Here is a 22,925-nt window from a genome sequence, read left to right on the forward strand (position 1 = left end):
GGAAACAACACAATACACAAGAGCTACAGCATTATCATGCACATACTTTTGTGCTTATCACCTGGAGTGATGAAATTGCATCGCTGGTGGAGATTCTGTGTACAAAATACAGTTATGAGAGTGCCTTAAATTAGGCAATCTGAAAATATGCATTGAAGAGTGAACCAAACAAGGAAGTGCTGGGTGAAAGGACTATTCAGACATTTGTAATAGATGCATTGAAAGTAAGATGGTATCAGAGTTGACCTATTCCACCTTTGACATCTACCTTGACTTTACCAACCTAGCTGTTGACCTCTCGCAAGTACTGCATTCAACATACTAAAAAAAAAGTTAAACAGCCATTCTGGCAAGGGGAACAGCTTTTGAAAAATTATGTAATCAAACAGGCATCTGGTGATGTCTTTATCTAAGCCGTTGTTAATATAGGCAAGCATCACAATGTGTATTTCTTTGATTACATCATGTGCATTTTTCCTAATAGATTTTGTATTTAGTTTTACACTCCTAAGTTTTTAATCACACAGCTGTACACTTTGCGAGAAGTCAAACCATGCAATTCATTAGTTATCCAATAAAATTAACCGTCAGTTCTTCATTATTTGTTCACTTTGAGTTCATATTGAGAACTCTCAAGTACAGCCATTTATCAGCTGTACTCTGATGTGCTAGCTGTAAAGGTTAAAGTAAAGCATCAAGGTAAAACCATACAGAGAAAGTTTTCTCGTATCTGTGCCTCATGTTGCAAGATTGACTTCCAGTCATGTAGTCATGCCAATGACTGGAGTCATAAAACAGTCTCAAAAAGTTTTAAACTTTCTTGAGCATTTACGTTGAAAAGAGTGCATCCTTACTTTGGAAGCATCTAGCTTACAAGAAGTGCATCTATCTTTGCGAAGAGGTATTATTATTAACCTAGAACTATTATACCCAGACTGGAAAGCCAGAAGATTAAGTACAGTCCATTAGATGCTAGAGGCACAAAAAACTCACTCTAGCTTTCGGAGGAAAATGACATATTAAAAGCTTTATGAAATAAGCATTTGATACCAAGTCTAATCAGAGACTCTCTTTGTTAAGTTCAATAGGCTTCAAAGCCTTTAGATGCAAAGTTTGGCAGTGGGCAGGAATCCCATAGAATCACATACAGGTAGTCACCAAGAGGTTAAAAATATATCTATATTCTGACTTATTGATATTCCTCCATTTCAACCAAGTATGTCTCAATGCAAAGCATCTATGTTCCCCCTGGCAACAGACAACTGGATTTCTGGCATGTTAGCCTACTTTGACCACTAAGCAAAAGCAGCACGTATAGAAATTATCAAATTACAGCTGATTCATCTGCCTGTTTACACATACAAGAAAAATTCATCTCAGTGCTGTAGAGCTTTTTGTCCAATAGCTTCATATCCTTTGCAAAAAGTATTTAATTAGTTTTCATTCTTTGCCATTTTCTCTTTGGAAGAAAAAATGGTGCTTGGAATAAAATGCTAAATATGTCTAATGAATGTTTGGGGTACTCTTATAGGTAGTCAAAGGCATGGGTTTACATACCTTTTGGGCAGAAGGGGAAATCAGAGCCTAGGCCTCCCATATTCTGAGTGTTTCCAACTCCGCAACCACATCTTTCTTTCATGAATAACCTAGGCATCTAACTTTGTACTTTCTTGTTGCACTGTATATCAAACCAGTTCATTTTAAAAAAGGTTAACTTGGCTCAAGCTCACAAGCTGTCAGTTTGCTCTTGAACTGCACAGGCTTTTGGGGGGAAGGATTGTAGGTTGGCAAGCATTACTCTCAATATTAGAAAACGTGCCCAGATCTAAATGGTTACTAAAGAAGCAGAAAATCTTTCATTCATCAGAACTAACATTTCACATTGGGAATGACTCTAATGTGTCCTATACACTCCCACAGTCTTGCACTGGAAAATGTCAAGGGCAGGTGGCTCACTTAACACCCTACTTGTTGCTTCCACTAACCTAGACTCATATTTAAGCTCATTTTCAGCATAAAAATGGAATCATGTTTATCCAGTACAGAGGAGTGAATTCCATAATCAAAGAAACTTTACTGAAAAGAAAAGGAAGCATGATAGTCATCACTGTAGGGATACCTTCAAAAACTTGTTATATTTGGTTATGAGAAGTAAGTGTTATGTTGAACTTCAATGTAGTGAGTTTATTTTCTCTCAAAAATCATAGTCCAGGGACACAAGACCAGAGTCAGCCAACAATTCAAACACTCCTTTCTTAGGTATTTCAGAAGAGAAACACATTTTCTCAGCTTTTGTTTTTCCCCAAAAGTTTCTTAGAAAAGCTGAGGTCTACAACACATCTGAAACAACATCATAATGATGCTTTCAAAACATAAACTAAATGATCACACTCTTGGTTTATTGCAAACCAGTTTGAATCCTTAACTAGTGGTTAATGAGTTCAAATAGGACCCTTCATTTGGTACTAAACTATAGCTTCTGTTGATACACTGTGCATATAGTGTGCTTACTTTATAGACAAATCCCATTTTAACGCACTGGGATGCCCTTTTTATTAAATTAAAAATATTCTAATTATCTTTTGGCCAGAATTAATGGAAAATATTAAGTTCATAGGTACTAAAATGAATGGAGAAATTTAGCGTGCTATTCCAAGTTCAAAAGCCATCCATTCTCTTCAGGTAGAGAAATCTTTCTGATTTTCTCAAAGTTTGAAGACATAAAAAGAAAGTGAAATTTAAAGAGAGCAAAAGAGCAATTAGTAAAAAAAAAAAAATGTACAGCCATCTCCTCATGTCTTTTATTGACCGTTTCCACTGTAAATATAAATTTGCTTAGCTATAAAGCTGTTAATTTGCACTTGATCCAAAGCTGATCAAATATCCAGACAAGTATAAATAGATACATAGGAGTCACAAAGTAATGATTTACAAAATTCTTTTCCCCATTCTCGCTGGTTAGGTGGTCTTTATTGTGGATTCCTGCATTTCACTAGTGCCTTTAAATATGTAAAATTTGTCTTATTAATGTTTATAAGTAATAAACATAGCATCAATAATAAAAATGCATATCAGAAGTACTCACTAGCTTGTTGATGGTGCTCTTCACTTTGGAATGGGCTGAATTCATAAGGAGGTATTTTGCTTTTCAATAACAAAGTCAGAACATCATCCAGCTTCTCCACAGAAGAAAATTTAAAAGTCTGTTTAAAAGAAAAAAACACAACAAAAAAAATCAGTGCATTTGTTGCATATGTATTTTTAACTTTATCCTCAGAGTGCTGGTGAATCAAATTATTTAAAACAGTATTATTACAAACTCACTCTTAGTAAGAGCAGCATAGTTTTTGAAAACTACAGAAGACACATTCTTATATAAAATGATCACGATAACACAAACCAATTGAAGAGAAACAGGTATTATAACTTATGAAATTCAACCATAACTAAAAACTTCTGGATGAAGAGTAAGGACAGGAAGATTTGTTTATTGACTCTCGATTTAGCTGTAACAATGCAGTGTAACAACCAGGAACTGTTCTGACAGATGCAAGGTGCCAATAAATCCAAGGTCTTACTAAAACAGTAATTCAGGATGAGTTTAAAGACTACAGTAGCTCTCCATTATCCAAAATCCTTACACTAAGATTGCGTACTTTGCTAGGTAGGAAACAACTTCAGTTCCATCAGCTAAGGCATAATATTGCTGACAGATTAAGAAACTGATAGCAAGCAGTTAGATTAGCTTCCTGCTAAATACATAGACTTTAGACAAGGGAAATCCTTGATGACTGCCATGAGATCTTTTTTTGATTGCTTCTTTCTGGATAGAAGGCCAAGATCTATTCCTAACAACTCTCATGGTAGCCATAATTAAGCATTTCTTTGCCTGGCATGAGAAGAGAAGCATGCTACAAAGATTTGAACAATAAGGATATTTTACACTGAGCACTACGGTGCTAGTCCAGTCTAGGCTGCACTGAACACCAAAAGGAGCTCAGCCACAGCAGAGAAGCGCTCAGGAGTTGGTTTACTCTACTCAGATGTCAGCAGCCTGCATTAAAGTTTGCCTTTCCATAGCTGAACTGTTTCTGGTTAAGACAATTCTGGCATCACTAACAGGTAATATCTGCAGACACACTTAGCATATAAACTTAAAAGAAACTGTGACTGACATGCTGAGGAGAAAAGGACAGAGAGGTCTACTGACGAAACATGAAGTTTAATTCCTGAGGCTGTTAGAAATTTTTAAGAAAATAAGTGTGATGTGATCAGAAAGTGTTGAGTACGCAGGCAGGATATAATTTTCATCTGAGTCCTACAGGAATGACCCAGAGCTTGAAGAAAAGTTTGTGCAGGTAGGGAGTTACCAGTAATAAAATATGATAGTTTTATTTTTGGCCAGTTTAATACTGGCCCTTCCAATATTGATTATGATACATAAAAAAACATTATATTTAGTAACTTGTGACTTATTTCTTTCCATAACGTGACAGTACAGAAAAGGATAAATTACATTCTTTGTACTTGTTATTCAATAATTATGAGTACTTAATTTAGTCCTCAATAACCAAAGCAATAAATATTAAAAAAAAAAAAAAACAAACCCTCCTCCTAGAAAAAGAATCCTTAAGGCTTGTTCTAGAATAAAGATCTAGCCAAAGTACCAGACTTACAGTTTGAATTGAAAAAGGATATGCAAACCCTCCCAAATATCTATCAAAAAAAGCCCCCATATGAACATGAATAACCACATTACATTTAAAAATTAAGAGGAATAATATTAAAATTCAGTTCGGAAACCATATTATTCTCTCTTATTTCAAGTAGGTCTTCTTACATATGGTATCATCATTGGTACTACCTTAAGAAAGTTCAGTCTAGAGTAGGACAAAAATAAGTAATAACACAGGAACTAGCTCAGATAAGACTACATGCAGAAATTGTGCCATGAAGGAAGAGGCTCAAAATCACTGGTATTCACTGAAGCAACTGTATAGCAGAAATTCCACTATATAGGAAATAAACATATAGGTGGGCTTCTAGACAAACTAGATCTGAAGTATTATTTTTAAATTCCATTTAAAATGGCAGGGCCACCCCCTGCACATTTTGCTACCTATTATAGCCTTCTGTGTTCAAAAGAAAATGAACAAAAAACCAAAACACATCCCAACAACTCCTGCCTCTTATCATCTGTCCTGAAAAGCCCAAGGAGCCGTTTCAGACAGAATCCAGTCCAGACTGCCTTATATATCAAAGTCAAATAAACACCCCACAGTCTGTTTTCAGCAAGCAAGGTAACCTTGCCTACAAAGCTCCTCTACTTTTTAATATCAGCTAAGGCAGGAACCCTTCCTTCTCCCTTTCATTCAGGGAGAAATCTGCGGGAGGAGTACCTTTAGAGTGCACAGCTCTTACTTTGCACTCAGACAACCAAATTTACGTGGAATAAAACTTTGTTTCACAATCTGAGATAGAGCAAGTTCTTGAAACGAGAAGACTGCACAACTTCAGGAATTTGCAGCAAAATTTTCAAGGCCATAAACAGCTGCATGGCTTAACCCCACCAGGCTGGCTCACAAACTGCTGAGACAGAAGTTAGACTGTCCGATCTCACAAAGGGAACAGATGAAATTAGAGCTAATTTTCCTCATGTTTTAACAGGCCTGCCTTCCAATTACCAACCTATCTATTTCTATGATTTCCAAGCCAGGCACAATACACTTCTTATACAGAGTAATCGGTGCAATTTGCTTCAAGTTCTCCACCTCAAATTTTTTTCTCTTACTCCAGGGGTCTAAAATCTGACGGCTCAAGCAATGATTTAACAAGCTGTCTTGTTAACTAAACCAAAACCAGTAGCTTTGCTTTGCTACTCTACAACAAAGACACAGTAGGAAAATACAGTTTAGTTATTTTAAAAAAAGAGTCTATGTTAATGTCATTTAGCTCGCATATAGAAGGGCCTGTTCCAGTACTTATGTGAAGAGAATAGCAGAAGTAACAGTGAAACAGAACTAGCAATAGGACCACTCGGCACTATCCAGCTTTATGCCAACAGACAGGTAAACTCCCTCAAGAAGGAATTCAGTTTAAAGACTTTTACTTTACTGCCCGTTCCTGCCTCAGAGCACTCGCAGATTCTAAGCACACTGCATTTACATGTTTTCATATCTGCTACACAGATCTCTATAGGCCCATGAAACCTTCCCAAGAAATCCCACCAACATTACACACCTAAAGTTCATACTGAAGCTTCACCAAAGCCAACAGAAGTAGAACTGTATTTAAAGTAAAGCATGCTGCAAGGGAACACTGAGCCAGTCAGGAGTTTGAGACAGCCCACATTATATCTGAATAAAAACTGAAAACATGACAAAGAAGTAAAAGCACTAACTTCTCCTTGCATCCTTGCAGGCAAGGTCTTCTCTCCAGGACCCCCTCAGAATTAAACCAGTGAATTTGTAGGCAATCCTTCCCATGCTCTCCAAAGCATGGCCAGCTGCTCTCTGCTCCACCCTTCAGTCTTGGTCTTTCTGCAAGTGCTACTGCCAGCCCAGGGCTCGTCGCCAGCAGCTTGTCCTTGCTCAGCACCACCTCCCCAGGTGTAGGCGCTATCCCCATTCCCCCACCCCCTTTTCAAAGCAAGAGGGCACAGCTGCGAAACAACAGAAACGCCTCAAGCACCGACCATCACACCTGGGCTTCCAAAAACATCTTGGGGAAAAAAAAAAAAGACCAAGCACATATTTTGCTACTTTTGTGAATGAGATGACCTATATTCTTTAGTAACTGCTAACAAAGACCTGAAAATGTGTGCCACTGAAACGCAGCATACACAGCCAGTAAATTAACATGTTTCTCACTGGCTTTAGCAGTACTAACAAGGTTACATTTACATAAAGATGAACTTTTTCAGTAGTTCTTACATATCAGACACTACTTTATACGCACTTCAATGTCTAGACTAGTTCTGCCAAAGAGAATGGGCGAGATATAAAATCACTTAGGCATTTCTGACAATTTTAGCCAGTGATAGAATACGGAGGGATTTCGTGCTTAGAGGAAAAGAAAGAAACATTTTATAATAACAGCTGCTGATGTGGCTTAGAAGATTGAAATATTAAAAACAGTTTCAAAGGAAGTATCTTTGGGGATCAGGTAAAAACACATACATAATACCACCACATAAGTCATACAGCTATTTCTTACAAGTTACCATAGAAAAGGCTGCAATTTATTTTCACTCTTCTTTTTCAATATACAGTGTAACTAGAATCCTGTTTAGTGACTACGATAAAAACATCCTTTAAGATACCAAGTCTCTCAGAATCATAGGAGTATTATTCAACCAAAGTTTGTCACAAAGACTTCCTGAACCTCTCTAGATATTGTAAGTCATTCAAGCTAACATGAACCTACCAATTTCAGTAATAAGGATATGTTAGTTTCAAAATTTTTTTTTTAAACCTAAGAAATATGTATCAGGAAACCCTAACACTAAATAACTGAATCAACAGTTGCATTTAGTAGAAAGTCAGACAAAAAATCAATACAGCATGCAAATCCATCAGAATGTTGAAATAAGAAGTTGATGAAACATAAAAACTGAAATATAAAAAAGTTTAATTATGAATTAGGAGAACCTTCAAACCAGTCTGTACACCAGGTTACTGGAAGAACACAAACTCCCTAAGACAGTTTCTTTAATGCGGAATTATATGAAAGTGAGAGAACAAAAAAAAATCATGGCCTTTAGCCAATGCCCACCTTCATATATTCTGATAGCAAGGTCATTCAGCATTATGATTCAGTTATTATGATCCCAATTCTTCCCACTTGACTATAAAATCTCAGATTTTTTTCTTTTGAAACTTATGCAGAGAAACATTTCATTTTTACTCTATTTATTTCCTTACACTTTAAATATTTATTTGCTTGTTTAAAATATCTTGCTAATGTTAGTAAATACTTTTTAAAATTCAGAAAAATTTGAAACATAGAAAATTACAATCTATCAGATGCGGCAAAGAATTTAATCCAAACTTGTAAAAATCTTAGACTACATTTAACCTAAAATATGGCTCATGTTAATCTTTAATTCCTCTCTAAAAAGAGGAATTCATAAGTGCAGCAGTACGATCTTGTTGGTATCCTACTGAGATATACGAACTGACCTGATCATCAATAAAAGGAATGGACAGTTGTAAGCCTACTCGTTGCATTTTGTTTACCTGTTTGGCTTTATTGGGGCACAAAGTGGAGAAGGGGATGATAATCGCAAAGACGATAGCATCTCAAAGTAGCTGGAAGTGTTGGCAACACGATATACGGTACAATGAAAGCATTTTACCAAAGCATTGAGTCTTAGCATTACTGCAGAAATTTGCTTTCATCACAGAATTTTAATACGGAGATACTTCTCAAATTGCAAGCATTTGTGAAAATCTTGAACTTTTCTTTGAACCAGCGTGACATTGCTTTGATCAATAACTGCTGTAAGCTTTTCTATTTTATTTTAATTTTGTTTTCCATTGTGTTTGATTGTTACTTTGCATAGATAAACCACTGTTGCCCCAGGATACTTTTGCAAATATGCTGATATCAAAGGTTTTAATTAGCATGGTTAAATAAAAGTTACTACTAGTCCTGCTACTTGATGGGAATTCTAATTAGTCTCAAGTCTGTTTTGTTTTTCCTTGTAGGAACATATTTTTAAAGATTGAGTTAAAACATGTTCTGCAAATTGCATCTTTACAATGTATCCTATTGCCATGAAACCACGTTTACATGAGAGCTTGAAGCACTAAAAAAGTTTGTGGAAATAGTTTAGCTACCTAGCTAGTTCATGTACCTCACTCCATGGCCCAGCAGGTACCATTAAATATGATGACAAATCTTACAACGCATATGTATACTTACAAAAGAATTACCATTAGTATACTTTCGCACAGAGCAGCCATGATATTGTGTGGGTTGTGAAACTTACCCGATAATAAACATTTTCTCAGCATTAATTTTTCAGTTGCCAAAACAATAAAAGTAAGAGGAGGCAAACAGTGTCTCCTCATTTAAACCCTTGCTCATTATCCAGATGTTGTAAAACATATCTGATAGTCATAACACTGCAGCTGTATTTCCCGGTGTGCACTGCTGCTCAGCACAGAAGTATTTTTGCATTTGAATATAATTTGAATTGCATGCATCTTTCTAAATATTAGTCATGCTGGTTAAATGAAAGGTCAAACTCCTGAATAACACAAATAATACTCCAGTGGGAATACCAGGTGTGTTGTAGGTATCTAGGTTACCATGTTAATTATAATTTTTTAAATCATCATGACACACTTCTTACACATAAATTTACAAGAAACCTGTTAGAAGCTTACTTTGATGTCCTTCAAAATACAGGTTAAAGAATGATGGATACTATAAAGACTTTAAGAATGCACTTGTACTTCGAATTGCACTATTTTTCCTGTGCAAGAACCTGTTTTCCTAGAATAGAAATGACTTGTACTTGGAAAGACTCTACCCCCATCCTTAACAGAACACTAATAATGCAATACATCATTTTTTATTAATCCTTTCGTTATGAGTGTAATGCCTTAGGTGGTAGATAAGGTAGATTTGTCACAGGAAAATAGGACTGTCTGCACTGGAAACACAGACTATTATTTTTGTTCTGGCTTTCCAATTACAATATAGACATCATGACAAGTCTGCTTGGGCTATCCACCATTCAATAAATGATACGTGAGATTTCGTCCTTTCCTAATAGATGCTTTCCTTTCTTATTGTTTTGTATGTGCCATTGGCAAAGGACATGCTGCAGAGCACTGCAGCCTGCTGTGCTAATTTGAAATCCAGCTCAAAACCTGAATTCTTCTAAATGTATGCAAAGAATCTGCATGGCAACCAGCAAACCACATGAATGATAATTCAGCAGCTGTAAATGGAGTCTATATGAATAGCAACCTACTGTCTTCCATACAAGCTATGCCAGAAAAATCCCATTTGCTGGTGAACGAATAATAATCTTCCAAATACAATGTGATTTAAGATTACTTGCTTCTATTGGCTTGAGAACATACTAAAAAGAACCCTTTCAATGGAGAGGGACATTGCTACTGTTTGTTATTATTTTCATCCTCTGTTATGCAGGATGTCGTTCATTGGGCATATACAGCACAAAAGATGTTTATATCACTCTCTAAACAAAAACAAAAAAAGAGGGAAAATCTCTTTTCACATGCCTGACTTGCTAAGAAGTAGACATCTCAAAGAGAGGCCTCTATAATCCTAAACCCGTTATTGAGCCATTACTCATTAATGCACAAACGTCTTTACAGCACAGTGTTTTATCTCTTAGCTCATATTGGCACATATTTATTTATTTTTTTTTAATTAAAAATGCAGAAGTCCTCTTACCTGACAAATGAAAGCTATCGGGTCAGCCATTTTCTTAAAAATGCACTCAATCTCCTCTAGTGCAGTATAGTACTCGATCTGCGCTGTGGTCTTAATGACTCCCCCACAGTAGACATTTACATATACAGGGCCAGCAGGAAAATCTTAAAAAACACAGATCAGAACAACAGCTGAAAATATTTTACAATCCCAGACCAGTGGTTTTGGGGAATGAGTAAAAGAATAGAAAAATATCACAGAAAATGCATAGAGTCGATGAACTAGACTTGCATGTCACAGATGATTCAGCGTAGTCAGTTTTTTACCTAGGTCTTTCAGTCTAACATTAAAAAGCTGACAAAAGAAAATACGTATCTGTACATCTGTATAAAACAAAGCTATTGTATTGCTTGACGTGAGAAAGAAGATGAAAACAGTATGCTTCAAACTTCCAACTTCCCTTTGATAGACTGATGGCTGATAATCAGCTCCTTTACGCCTACAAATTAAGGAAAAGTTCATTTATTACAAATAGTGGAATTGCTATTCATCTTTTGAAACATTTTTCTTAATTGCAGGCAAGGTTCTTAAAATCGTGTTTGAACTAGGCTGCAGAAACTGCAGTATAATTACTTCCATTCCCATTGTTTACCTAATAGAAGCAAAGGAAAGAGGCATTTGTACAGTGTGTTACTTAGGTATGACAGGTTCCGTGTATGCAGCATGAGCCCTTTTTACGAGCACATTTTATAAGTCATTAGTATTCATTCTGCCAGGCATCCTGCTGTACCATACCAGCACTAGCATGCTTTTCTTAAAATTCTAATTCTGCCCACAAAAGAGCGATAAAAATGGGCAACTGTGAAAATGGAGAAGAGTAATAGAGCCAAAGGAACTAAATGAATAGAGCATCACTGTAAATCACTTAAATGGAGACTGCCCAAATGCCTTCTTTATTTAAAAAATCTAACAAACCACCATTTTTCTTATAACATCAGATGAGGTGGACACTCATTAAAAAAGGGGTACTCCCAAACTTCCCATTTTTCTCCATTTTGAAACAGAAAAAAGCCTACAGAGAGAAGCATTAAATACAAATGATTTAAGAAACAAAGTTAAACTAGAGTTGCAGCACTGGCAAATTCTTCATAATATTTTGTTTATTGTTCATATTTTATTTCTTCATCCACTATAGAAACCTTCCTGTGATCAGCAATGTTCTCTCAGAATAACTCTGGAAGAAACTTTTAAGATCTATGAATGAGGATTTCAGCTTTCCTTCTCTGAAATCCAGTTACAGAAGCAAGTTTCCTGTTGGTCATGTTCTTCCCAATCAGGTCTCTAAAAGCAAACTCTCTTCTGGTAAAGAACTCTCAGGCCATATGTGGCTGACATCTTAGGACAGTGTTCAGTATGAAAAGTATGCCACAGAATTACCCAAATGTAGCTCCAAGAAGCCACTGTTGAAAATTGTAGCCTATATATATATATATATTTCTTCCTATCTAATCTTGTATTGCAATGGTTTTAGAATAAAATATAAGTTCCTTTGGAAATTCACAGCATTCAAAGGAGCAGCAAGCTACACTCTGAATACTTAGATGAAAAATTTTTTAATTCTTAACTCATATCAAGTGAGTGGGGATAGGTGTGGCCCTTAAATCTGCACAGATCTCCTACGAGAAACTGTTGACAAGTAGTTACGGATGGAGCGGTTGAAAAAAATCATTAGAAACCATCAGAGCTGAGAAATGGCATGGACATGAACAAAGAAAAGAAATTATTTCCTGTGTCAGTAAGAATTATAGAGAGGACTATAACCAAATTCACTGCATTAAACATAAAATGAAACATTTTAGTAATAGAGTAATAAGAAAAGAATATTAGCTTTGCATTTTACAGCAGTGATTTTGAAGAATGTTAATCTGTGACTAATCAATGACATTTTAAGACTGCCACCTACCATTTAACCACATAAAAACACTCTAATAGAACCCAGTTTCCCATAAATCACAAGGCTTTGCTTCTCTACATTATTAATAAATGTTCTGTGTGCAAAACCCATGTACAGGAAACACCTACAAAATAGTGGGAAGTGGGACTACTTATCAGAAAAAGTGAAGGGAGTCCAACATTTTCTGTTTACTTAAAGGTAAAGAATGTTTTTCTTACCTAAAGCTTTCATGTACTTGACCTTCTTATTCCAAGAGGCTGGTTGTATCCTAATTTGTTGATTATCTGTTATGAATTCAACTTCCAAAGTTTCATCATCTATTTTGTCTTTCACCAAAATGAATATTTCACAAGGGTTCTATAAAATTAAAATACGTTCCCATTAGTCCTTCAGAAAATTATACTGAAAGTGTAAAACGCAAATGAAAACATAAGTTTGAAGAAAAGTTTCTTTACCAACAGTTTCTTACAAAAAAATCATAATGCCAAAACATGATGCCATCTCGGTGTTATCCTTCAGTATTTTACTGACATAAATGACACAATTAATGTAGTATTTTAAATTCAGCTTACCTAACAATATTTTAGAACAGTGTTGTAAAGGCATATGTAGGTCAATTGTTACATTTTCTAAGACCATTCTATTTTATAGTCTAGGAGACTGACATTCAGCCTAACAATAAGGCTTTAAACTCACTTAAACTCTTACAGTGAACTGACAGGAAAGTAAGACAGAAGCAGCAGGTAATGTGGAACAATATCCCTCTACTGCCTTCACAACCAGAGGGAATGTTACTCCCTTAGAACTGTATGGATCTCAACAATTAAATAATGTGTGTAAGTCACCTTTGAAAGACAGAGCGCAAGCAAAATACATGACATTCCACGCACACCGCAAACTCCGTATCTGACTGTGGCCACTCACTTACATAAAGGAATGCAGTGCTGGATATTGTACTTCCTCTGTTTATACTTTCATATATCTTCTCACAGCAACTCTGATTAAAAAACCCACACAAATGTATGAACATTTGTGTCCATTGAATATGCATGCAGATACAGATATATAAAAATATTTCTGATTTAATTTAAAATCAGACAAGGTATATGCTCACACAAGCACTTGTGAAACTCACGTGGTTTGGGCACATATGCATATAGCCATATACTCATCATGGATTCTTGCCAAGAGACGCTCCATATCTCTCAAGAAGTTCCTGACTACGTGCTCCCTCTAAACTACAAGGTCCACAAGACAGTAGTATCTCCACCCAACCTGCCAAATAATTCTAATAGAGATAAAATCCCCCAGAGAGTGTCTCAAAACTATTTACAAATCTTTTGTCCACAGTGTGGATGTGACACAAAGGCAAAATAAATCCCATCGCAGTCTCGATGCACTCTCATTTTGGCCCCTTATCTGCTATTTGTTTTCAAAACTGTTATAGTATGAATGAGATTGCAGCAGGAAGAGAACAATATTGACTGTTATCCCAAAGATTTTAGCATCCAAAAACCTTACCTCACATGATATTCTTCTTGGAAGCACCAATATTGACTGCTTGTTAGTTTCTAATGTTTCAGAAAGTATCTCTCTTTTAAAACTGAGATCTGTTTTTTCTGATGCTCCCCTGACATCTGACAAGTTAACATCAGAGCTAGTCTGGTGATCTGAAATAAATAATGTGGAATGAGGACATAGTTAATAATCCCAGATCAATAAAACATGGCAAATACATCTCCAACTTATTAGAGACTCCTATGGCATTTGGAGTCACATTAAGGTCACTGCATAAAAGCCTGGCAAAATTCCTTTTCATGTAAATGTGGTGAGGATTCCCCCTTTGATAAAGAGCTTGCCTCTCAAGTTCTGATCCTGCAGCCTTCATTTATATGAGCAGGCTCTGCTCATATGCTTCATCTTACTAAATTAAAAGGAACACAGCCTTTAGACCAAAGTTGTGACCAACGAGGTCCCAGAGATCAGCCAGTTCTCAGAAAAACAAACTCTCATACACTGTGATAAACTGGGATTTTTACCACTCTTGCTTTCCCTATATGTAAACAAGGATATACTACATTACTACATGTTTACAACATCAGCCCACCGGTCTGCAGGAAGGATTTATGTGAGGGCAGTGATACCTGTGACCAGTTAACTATGACACTAGATACATATTTCCTTGACACAGACTCCATTGTCTTTGCATTCCTTCATGGACAAAATGACGGACTGAAGGGATACATTTTTTGTTGTGCTCTTTTGGGCTGGGATAAAGTTAATTTTCTTCACAGTACCTAGTATGGGGCTGTGTTTTGGATTTGTGCTGGAAACAGTGTTGATAACACAGGGATGTTTTCGTTATTGCTGAGCAGTGCTTACACAAAGTTAAGGCCTTTTCTGCTTCTCACCCCACTCCATCAGCAAGTAGTCTGGGGGTGCACAGGAAGTTGCAAGGGGACACAGCCAGGACAGCTGACCCTAACTGACCTGAGTGATATTCCATATATTCAGCATATAAAGCTGGGAGAAGGAGGAAGGGGGGATATTCAGAGTGATGGCATTTGTCTTCCCAAAGTACCGGTTAGGTGTGATGGAGCCTTGCTTTCCTGGAGATGGCTGAACACCTGCCTGCCCATGGGAAGCCATGAATTAATGCCTTTTTTTGCTTTGCTTGTGCAGGTGGCTTTTGCTTTATCTGTTAAACTGTCTTTATCTCAACCCACGAGTTTTCTCATTTTTACTCTTCCGATTTTCTCCCCCATCCCACCACAGGGAGTGAGCGAGCGGCTGCGTGGTGCTTAGTTGCTGCCTGGGGTTAAACCACAGTGTTCGTGTAGGATATTCTGGGTTTGGAAATGCTACGCCAGTCATACAGATAGCTTGCGACCAGTTTCTTTTCTGTTTTGCTGTACCGGTAATGGCCCAAGAGCCATAGTGAATCCTTCACCAAAGCACAGAATTTTAACGAGGAGATGTAAAAGAACTGACAATTGCATCTGCAGAGATCTGACTAAGCCTGTGTTTTAGAAAAGCTATTCTTCACACCTGCTACTTCTCAGCTGTATCATTACTACTCCTTTCCAGACACTCTATTACCCCGTTACAAAACACTCTTGCCACCCATCTCAAAGGACTGCAGCAGCTCTTCATCATGCAGGATTACCCAGCATATTGCAGTCGCCTAGTTAGATTAATGACATCATTCCAAGCAGCTCAGAGTTAAAAAATCTTGACTGGCTGGTGAGAAAATATCCTGAGACATCAACAGTATCTTGTATTACTGTAAATTATGGAACACTCACAGTCAATTACATTCAAGGACACAAATAACTTTTCAGGCACATCATCTTCTCTTAAATGGATGTAGAATATTAATATAAATTAGTGATAGGCAGAATACAGAACAGTAGCAATTTGGTTTTGCTCCAAGTACCACAGCCATTTTGATTTTTTTCCAAAAGTGCCCAAGTGACTGGGGTACACAAACCACACAGTGCTCCTAAGAGGCACAGAACATCTGCCATTCATCATCAGTATTGGTAATTTACAATTAGTTTTCCCACTTGCTTGCTTGCTTGCCTTTATTTCCCCCATATGTACTAGTTTGTCTGATACAGAATGTTCCCTTTCCTTACCAACCTTGCCTTGCTTAAGAAGGCATAGATTTTAATAAAATTCTATAATAAATGTGTCTGCTAAGTGAAGTTATGCCAGGGAATGTAGTAGAGAAACTTAGGTATGCTATTGTCTGATGTAGATTCTGCGCCCCCTCCCCCCCCCCCCCGCCCAAGACATGCTTTGAGTGTTAGAGAGATCTCGGGGGGGGGTGTCATTTGTCCATGTTTTCTTCAGAAAGCTAAGGGTTCTTTGAACATCTAAGGTGGGCGCGTTCAGTGTACATCACCAGCTAGTAAAATCTCCACAGCCTACTCCTGCTTATATTCTCATGCCTTTAAGGGAAACTAGTTCTGAATTTAAGCTGTGAATTCAGTGTAGATTGGTAAAATTAAACTATATGTAGACATAATTTGCTGAACTGAAGTAGCTTTAATTCCATTTGCTTTGATTTATTTTGAAAGTTAAATAGGCTACGCTGAACACAGGCTGTTTTGTTTCTGAGTGAAAATCCACCCACTGTTCAATGCAGTTTAAATAATCCAGCTCAAAAAGTACATTGATTTCTCTGATTATCACTGTGAAGACTAGACTTTATTTAGCACCACCCTTTAGAAAAAGGAAGGCCTGGACCTTTGCTGAGGGAAACAGTTAGGATGTTGTATGCCCACAGCACATACTTTGGGAATATTATGTGTTCATATTTTAAGTCACTCATAAATCTTACATTTAAGCACATAGAATTTACTCCAGAGACAACTCCTATGAGATGCATGCTGCTTCTGAAATAATTTTTGCCACTTTAGGCAAAGGACTCTTGTAAAGCCAAGAAACATTTCATTATCAGATTGAAAACATGAAAGGACTGAATAACAAATCTAATAGGCACTGGATTCTCAGATGTCAGCTTTCTGTCAGTGATCATTCTTCAAGGATTGTGTGGACGCATTCTAATCTATGTGAAGTTCATGACAGCTTTATTTCTACAGTCAGCACTCTACTTATCAAAGATGACAGTAGTTACCTCCACCCTTTAATGTCCACAATAATTCATCTACTGAGAAGGTCAATGCTAGTGCTAACAAGTTGGTTTAAGTTAGGATAATGTTTTTCTCCCACATTAATTGCATTTTAATATTTTTATTATGCCTAGTAACATATAACTACAATATCAGGGCTACAACCCAGTCAGTATTGGGATTGCACGGCCCTAGAGTTTACATAAATTATTAAGAAACATGGCTTTTACATCAAAGACTTGGATATTTAAAAGAATGAGGAATTCCCCTGCTGACTGTGAAAGTGGTTAGCAATTTATTAGCTAAAAACCATCAAGCGAGATTTCTTTCACTAAATGTCAGGTCTGCCGGACAATCAATGAAAGCCATGTACAGCAGTCCAAGAATAACAGGGATCTATATATCACTACTATATATTTAATAACCAAACTCCAGAGCCATCATCTTCAGCACTCAGATTCCTACCAGCAGTTGCACACTATCTGTCCTAAAATGTGGAACATGAAACAACCATGTGAAGTGTTATTTTTAAATGCTGAACAAGCAATACGCCAGAGATTAAGCCTTGGCTTGGTGGCATTAACTAAAACAACATAGCTCATAAGGGTTTAATACTACAGTAATGAGATTCTAGTAACACAAATGGAGCAACGTATAGACAATATTTGTTTAATGTGGGCATAAGGTGTTGCCTGATATACAGGTCTTTTGAACACTTAAATTTTGGACATCTTCACTGTGATTCCTGTTTACAGTCTTGCTTTTAACCTGAAAGCAATGGCCAGGGAGCTCCACTAATTGCTAAGGCTTTCAGAAAAATAATCATTTAAGAAGAATTTACAACTGTAGGTGAAGATTAGTTTAAAACATAAAAGGAACATCATTATAATGCTGGAATATCGAAAAGAGAGGATTTATTAATGGATATTTGTTGTTTGGTGAATGTGTTCTCTTAACATTTTATATAATGGTGACCTGTCCATGAGGTTCTTAAAATGTAGCAGTAATTGATGATTAATAAATGATTACAATAATGGATGAATAAAACCAGACCCTTTCTTATAGGACTGAACTATAAGAAATTATTAACTCTATCTAATGAGGCTCAGATGGCACTATGAGCTAAAAGATAAAAAGAAAGAAAAATCTATGACAATCTTCCCTTGATTACTCAGGGCAGTCATACTGGGTATTGCTTATTATATAGGATAACGCTCCATTTCCATCAGGTAATGTTGGCTTACTTTTGACAAATATCTACTGCTGATGGTCACATTGAAAGAACTGATCTTAAATTTAAGTTCATATTTAAATAATAAAATATTACACACATTTACTGTAACAGTTATTGACTTAATTGGGCACAGTACTGATGTTTTCAATTTTACTTCAATGTTGTCTCTTAATTCATGTAACTTCAATACATCAATTTGGTATATTTTACACAAAACCTTTTGGAATGCATTACTGCTTTCAATTTAACATTTTAAACTGAATTCATGAAATGACTTTGAAATTGCATTCCTTCACATAAACTGAGAAATTTTAATGAAGCCTCTCTAGTCTCTTGTGGATTCAACAATTAATACCTCACCGTGGCTTCTGAACAACTTTCATGCCACATCCAACCTCCCCCCCACCCCCAAATTCTAACTTTTCAAATACACTCTTTAGCTATCCCTATTGCAGTCTACAAGAGGATTATAAATTGTCTTTGATTACTTGGTATTTGCTACATGTTTTGAGTCAACAATGTATGTGACAGATTTGGGGTATTAAAAATAGCAGAAAACATAAACTTATGAAAGATTTATGTGTTTTCTAAGGCTACCCATGGAATGAATCCCACAGACAAAATTTAGTTGGTTTTACAAAAGCAAAATGCCTGCCAGCTTTAAAATTTCAGTTCTTCCTCAAATCTTGCTAAAGCAATACTAGCTAAAGAACTGAAACTGCATTACAAAAAAGGTCCTCACTTATCCCTAGGTCACACAACATATGAGAGGATGATAAATACAGGCAAATCAGGTTAGGCAGATGACAAGGAATGAAAAGGTAATTAAGCACATGTGGCCAACTTGCCACATGAAAGAAAAGACAGGATGTTCCAGTGTCAAAGATAAAAGAAGATTACAGGGAGGAGTAATTAGGCTAAATTCAGCAGTAAGTGCAGTAGTCACCCCATGTAATATGGTAGGACTACTCCCCAGCACAATGTGAGGTAAAGGCAGAGGTGATCCCACTGGGTTCTGTGAGGTATAATTGAAAAGGTGCTCATGTATAAATGACTCCTTGCAATTCAAAAGCTTAAAGTCAAACACGTGTGAGTGCTCTGCAGAAATGTGTATGAAAGTAGAACCATACAAAAACCCCCAAAGTAACCTTCTGTAATGTGGAAAAATCAGGAAAAGAGACTTGTGCACATCATATTCATCCTGCAATCCACCACAAGTTTATCACAGACATTTATGAAAGTTAATACTCTTAAAAGTATGGGTATATTTCTAAATGCTGTATGAACTCAGCAGAGAGTGTAGCAGAGTGGGATTGAAAGGCATCCTCTGACTGCATAAATTGCTCCATGAATGACCCAAAAAAGGCTGTGAGAAACATGGAGGCAGAAAACATCCACCACACTGGGCTTCATTCAATGAGCCTGTTTTACTCAGCATGAACATGTGATTTATTCATTTTTACCATAAGCCCTTTCTAAGATATGATTTCAAAGCAAAACCCCTTTTCTGCTCTGCTGGAAAGTTTTCTTTTACTGATGGTGAGAGAGGGCTTAGGAATGGAAAGGTTTCTCAAAAATCACAGAAAATTATTAAATACATACTCAAACATATAAACATATAAACTTAAATCTTAATTTATTTGTTTTCTATCATGTAGAAATTCCAGACCAAGGTAAACATATTCATTATTGAATGAGCTTTAAATAAAGTTTCTCTCTATGCGGAATCACCTATCTTTTGCAAATATATTGACAGTTACCTTTTTTTTTCTCAAAAGCATTCTCAGTCCCAGTTCTTTCTGCATGGTTGAGCTCTTCTGTCAGAAAGAGTAGCTTTTTGCGAGCTGGCCTATTTTGCCCATGTCTTCAAAATGTTCCTATTGCTTTATTTATGGTGAACAATTTTTCTTGCAAATAAGCATAAAATTGACAGTTCCTTTAAAGGCTATGAAGAACAGTTTATCCTTTTCTGAATATTTGGAGTTCATGTTTATGTCATCTTAGCAACCAATGGTGCTACAATTTTCATTCACATCTATTTCTCTCCTATAACAGAACAATTCCTGGAAGCCCCCACATCTATTGTTTTATGCATTACTATATAGGTATAGGCAACGACTGATTTGATTGCAAAGGTGTATACTCACTTGTTCTTGTATTATCAGGTATATTTTTGTACACAACAATTTACCACTCTGATATAATTGTAGCCTAATGGAGCCACCATAAAAGCATCTAAACACAACATAAAAGTTGTATTAAGTATAGCCATATTGGATCTGATCGTAAAAACAAAAAATCCTGCCTTCAAATAATGCCAAAACAGCAAAAAAGTAATTTATTATGAATTTATCAATAATATTTAAAAAATAATTTGCATCAAACTACAAGCATTTCTTTTTATGTATACTTTTACATGATTTTAACTGTATATTCAGAGGCAATCTAAGGCTATGACAACGAACTAGTTCCTAACTGGTCTGTGGCTTGGAAGACAGACTTCACTTAAACTCAGCAATCAGTGCTTTGGTTAGGATGCATACATTTATATTACAGGCTTTTTGGGACTAAGTTTATCTTATACTATATATCAATTTATGTTATTATTTTTACTGTAATCAAATCTATGATTTTCAGCTGCAGCAGCAGCACTTATAATATGATCACTCTGCTGAGCTTTACACATAGTAAGACTGTCCCAAAGAGTTTTATAAACTATGAGGCACACTGATTAGTTTGGAAATAATAACTACCTGCCTGAGGTCATTTAGGTGCTGAGCAGAACGGTCGATTGAGCCCAAGCCTGTTATTTCCAGTTTCTACATTCTGCATATTTTCATCCTGCCTCTTCTCCAGGGAGAAGCAAACTGAAGTCTGGCTCTCTGTGTGCACCAGCAGTTCTCAGTTATTAAAGCCTAATGTTTTATTAAAGAGTCCATCTATCCACTTCAGAGTTACTGGAGTTCATTTTGGCATTTTTGTTCCATTTCTCTGTGGTATCAGCACACACATATCTCACCTCTGTTTTAGTGAAGGATTATACAGCACCAAACATTGCCCAAAATCTGAGACATGCTGTTACAACAGCAGAGACAGGTTATTCTCCTGCTGCTGACTCAAATTCCCACTGAAGACAAAAGGACTCATAGCAGAGGCATCCGTGGTTGTGAGCAGACCTCCAAAACTTGTTTGCCTGATACAACGGTCCTGCAGCTTCCTTATTATTCTTAAGAGGCTAGCTGCAGCTGCCTAGTGGCTCTATTATCTCCAAACTACAATTCAAGCAACTTACAACTGGTCTGGTACAAATTGCACACTGTGCTTGGACACAGAAGTGGCACATGGCTACATTTTGAATTACACAGCTAGATGGGAGCATTTTCGAATCAAGTTGTACTTCAAGGAAGAACGCCTGCCAGGCAGGCCAAAAGCTCAGATTCCAGGCTGAATAGGGGTTTAAGTTTTTACAGATATCACCCTCAAGGAACTACTAGTGAGTAGCCAAAGTTTCCCCTCTGGACCATGTCTGAAGCTATTCTCTTGATGAAGAATATTTTTTACAGTCATCAAAGTTCAAAAAATGACATGGCTGGAAGGTCATGAAGTTTAACCTAACTGAAAAGTTCTTTAACAACTGCATTGGGAGAGGCTAGGGGGACCTAACTGGTATGGTAGCTGGCATTCTCAGCCTTCATCCTACTCAAGAGTACAGGCTACGTACAATTAACAGTATCCAAACGTTTACTGACACAAGACAACATACTCCACATTACAGCAGCCCTTGAATCAATTTGGTAACAGAAGTTGGACTTGGACTGCAGCAGCTCATTTACCAAATAGCATATCTTAGTCTGAGTGTGACAGCAGAGCTCCAATACCTGCACAGGTCTCTTATCAATGCCTGGATGAAATTTATGATACTGTTTTTGGTCTGTATAGCTCTAAATTACATGGGACTTGTCTATCTAAGAGACTATGTCTCCCCATACAATGCTGCCACAGCTGCTGTCAGCAGAAGGACTCATGCCAGACACATTTGGTATTAAAGAATGAAAAAAAAAAAAAAAAAAGTGAGCTGTCAGCAAGACTGACTCACTAGGGGACAGGCTGCTTTGCAATTTACTCCCACCTTTGGTTTGAAATAGCTAAAATCTAATGACCCTTAAAGAGAGCTAAAAGGTACACTGCTTTCTCAGAAACACAATCAAGAGTGACATTTTTAGAGACATCTGAAAACCACGCTTGTTTTCTAAGTTCTGAATATTTTCCTTTTGTTAGTGTTATGAATATGAAACTAATCTGAGGTCTTTATCTTTTAAGACACTGTCCTTTAATCCAAAAAGATTTAATCCAAACCTAGACCCCAGATAGACACATTTTACTAAAACAGGACTACAGATAGCATTACAGGAAAGAATAGAAGAGCAGAGGTACTCTGATAGTGACGTGCGGAAACAAACTTCACAGCTCAAAAGAGTTATAAAGCAGGTATGTTTATTACGGCACCGGGTGCAAGGGGGATTGGATAGCCCCTCCTAACTTGCACACTGTTTCGGCAAGCAGGCAAATATTTATTACACAAAAACATACATATTCATATGATGACATAACATAAAACATACATATGCATAAGTGAGGCGGAGTAGTTCAAAAGGCTTGTGTTAGCAGTTTACGTTATCAATGCGCA

General features: G+C 36.7%; 1 protein-coding gene across 1 annotated transcript in view; it reads right to left on the bottom strand.

The window, feature by feature from the left end:
- Positions 1-22,925, bottom strand: part of BANK1 (B cell scaffold protein with ankyrin repeats 1) — a gene marked incomplete at both ends in the record, with an annotated part of 148,696 nt that overhangs the window by 89,941 nt on the left and 35,830 nt on the right. Inside the window, 4 exons of the mRNA XM_081998878.1 lie at positions 3,086-3,203; positions 10,435-10,577; positions 12,586-12,724; positions 13,889-14,037. Of these exons, the coding sequence (XP_081855004.1) occupies positions 3,086-3,203; positions 10,435-10,577; positions 12,586-12,724; positions 13,889-14,037 (549 nt within the window). The remainder of the gene's footprint in view (positions 1-3,085; positions 3,204-10,434; positions 10,578-12,585; positions 12,725-13,888; positions 14,038-22,925) is intronic.

Source organism: Phaethon aethereus (assembly GCF_964289735.1).
Source record: "Phaethon aethereus genome assembly, chromosome: 4".
In the NCBI taxonomy this organism is placed as follows: domain Eukaryota; kingdom Metazoa; phylum Chordata; class Aves; order Phaethontiformes; family Phaethontidae; genus Phaethon; species Phaethon aethereus.